The sequence below is a fragment of the Scylla paramamosain genome, chromosome 29 (assembly GCF_035594125.1).
Source record: "Scylla paramamosain isolate STU-SP2022 chromosome 29, ASM3559412v1, whole genome shotgun sequence".
Classification (NCBI taxonomy): Eukaryota; Metazoa; Arthropoda; class Malacostraca; order Decapoda; family Portunidae; genus Scylla; species Scylla paramamosain.
This window is the reverse complement of record NC_087179.1, coordinates 17,109,380-17,111,879: the sequence shown is the minus strand read 5'-3', so window position 1 is coordinate 17,111,879 and position 2,500 is coordinate 17,109,380. Positions and strand designations below refer to the sequence as shown.

The window sequence follows — 2,500 nt, the reverse complement described above, 5'->3', positions numbered from 1 at the left end:
ATCCCCATGCATATACCTGTCTAATAAAAGTTATGTATTGACCCAGCACTAAAAAGAACGTAAGAATACAAGGAAAGCTGTAGAAAGCCATCAATTAGGCCTACACGTGGCGATCCATGTGTGAAGCGTACCCACCCATCTTAACCCATCATTTCCATGCATAAGTTGAATAAAAAATAGCCAACTCACTTATCACTAACAGCTAAGCCTATTTACCTGTAACTGACCCAACCTGACCTTCGATACAGAGAGGGAGAGTACCGTGCTTACCTGTATGAGAGAGTAGTGGTGAGTGAAATCCTGTTTACCTGTGAGTAAGTACCATGTGAGTAAGAAATTAGTGTGTTTTACCTGTGTGAGTGAGACAGTGTCCTTTACCTGTGTGAGTGAGTGAGGGATGAGTAAGAATCGAGTTTACCTGTGTGAGTGAGGCAGCGGGAAGCCGTCTAAAGTCCAGGTGACGTGTGGCGTAGGGCTGCCCGTGGCGATGCACTTGAGGGACACAGCTGGGCCAGGCTGAAGGGTCTGCTCGATGAACTGATACTGCAACTCCGGCGGCGACGCTGACGAAGGCACAGAAGGGGAGATAACGTGAGAGAGAGAGAGAGAGAGAGAGAGAGAGAGAGAGAGAGAGAGAGAGAGAGAGAGAGAGAGAGAGAGAGAGAGAGAGAGAATAATAAATGAACACCAGGGAGGGAGGAGGAGAGAGTGAAAGAGAAGAGAGAGAGAGAGAGAGAGAGAGAGAGAGAGTGAGAAAGAGGAGAATGAAAAAGAATGGAGAAGGATGAGGAGGATGAAAGGGGAGATGCAAGAGAACGGAGGAGGCAAATAAAGAAATATCAAAGAGGAGGAAGAGAAGAGTAGGAGGAGGAGGAGGAAGAGGAGGAAGGAGGAGGAGGAGGAAGCAGGTGGTGAAATGGAATATTAAGTTAGAACATTAAGACAAATATTAAAACTAACTTCTCGACATTAATTACCTCTCTCTCTCTCTCTCTCTCTCTCTCTCTCTCTCTCTCTCTCTCATCACTTCAAATAACACAGGGACAACTAAATTTACTGAGAGACAAATGCGTTAGTTGTTTTTGGGTATAATTTCAAGGAATGACGCCCCAGAGAGAGAGAGAGAGAGAGAGAGAGAGAGAGAGAGAGAGAGAGAGAGAGAGAGAGGCCACCACCATCTCAAGCCAGACTTCACTCGGGTAATCACATTTAATTGCAACAAAGAAAGTAATTACAGTGCTTATTATTTGGGAATTTTTCGCGCCCTCATTACAGTTTTTAGTAAGGTCAAGAAAATGAGGGAATCGGACTCTCCTTCCTTGCACCGGGGACGAAGGGTTGAAGCGTAAAGTGAACGCGAAAATTCCTTATAACAGAAGCGAGAGATTACGTAACTTGTGAGGCTAGCTTGTACCTCCCTAACTTACAAAAGAGAAGAAAATAACCTATCTTGAAGCTTCCTAACTTATATCAGGGAAGAAAAGATACCACCAGAAGCCAGCAGTATAAGTTATAAGCACGCCCTACGCCTCTTTCCTTCCCCCGTGCCTCTGTAGCAGCTGGGCGTCACCGATCTACCTGCGTGCGAGCAAGGAGGTGCACACTGAACTACATCAAGCCAAGAGGTAAAAGACGGAGGGGAAAACTGAGGATTCCTTAGACGAAGACTGGCTGAAAATTACTGAGCTGGGGAAAGACTGGCTGAAAATTAGTGACCTGGGTGAAATCTGGCTGAAAATTACTAAGCTAGGTGAAGTCTGGCTGAAAATTACTGAGCTGGGTGAAGTCTGGCTGAAAATTACTGAGCTAGGTGAAGTCTGGCTGAAAATGACTGAGCTGGGTGAAGACTGGCTGAAAATTAGTGAGCTGGGTGAAGACTGGCTGAAAATGACTGAGCTGGGTGAAGTCTGGCTGAAAATACTGAGGTGGGTGAAAACTGGCTCTGAATTACTGACTCATGGGGGACTTTACTTCTGACGCGAGAGAAAGGAAGGAGGCTTACAGTGAAGTACAGCAAGATAGGAGATAAAAGACGAAGAGAAAAATAAGAACAGTAGGCGAAAGACACCAGAGGGCACAACACAGAGCTCATCCTTCCCTCCAGCACAATGCAATCAACTGACGAAGGGTGACGCTCAGTGGCAAACGACGGCCAAGAGAAGAATCTAAACGTGTACTGGTGTGTTTCCATCCTGCCCGCGAGGTGACGCCAACAAAGGGTATTAATTTGAACCTGAATACACCTGCGAGAAGGGAGGGCAGGTGTGAGGATGGACGCACGCACGCACACACGCACACTCACACACGCCTCGTCCCTCGGAGCAGTGCTTGGGGGAAGACAGTGCCACGCCGCCTTCGTGTCAGTCACCGTGTTCGTTTTCTTCTCTTTCTCCTATATTTTCTGGTTTAATAATTTCTATTTAATGTTACCGCTCCTGCTGCTGCCGCTACTACTACTACTACTACTAATACTACTACTACTACTACTACTACTACTACT

At 46.4% G+C, this 2,500-nt stretch overlaps 1 protein-coding gene across 1 annotated transcript in view; it reads right to left on the bottom strand.

Annotated features, from left to right (window-relative positions):
- LOC135115653 (cell adhesion molecule Dscam2-like) overlaps nucleotides 1-2,500 on the bottom strand; it is a 125,550-nt gene that overhangs the window by 44,806 nt on the left and 78,244 nt on the right. Inside the window, exon 9 of the mRNA XM_064032577.1 lies at nucleotides 419-563. Within this exon, the coding sequence (XP_063888647.1) occupies nucleotides 419-563 (145 nt within the window). The remainder of the gene's footprint in view (nucleotides 1-418; nucleotides 564-2,500) is intronic.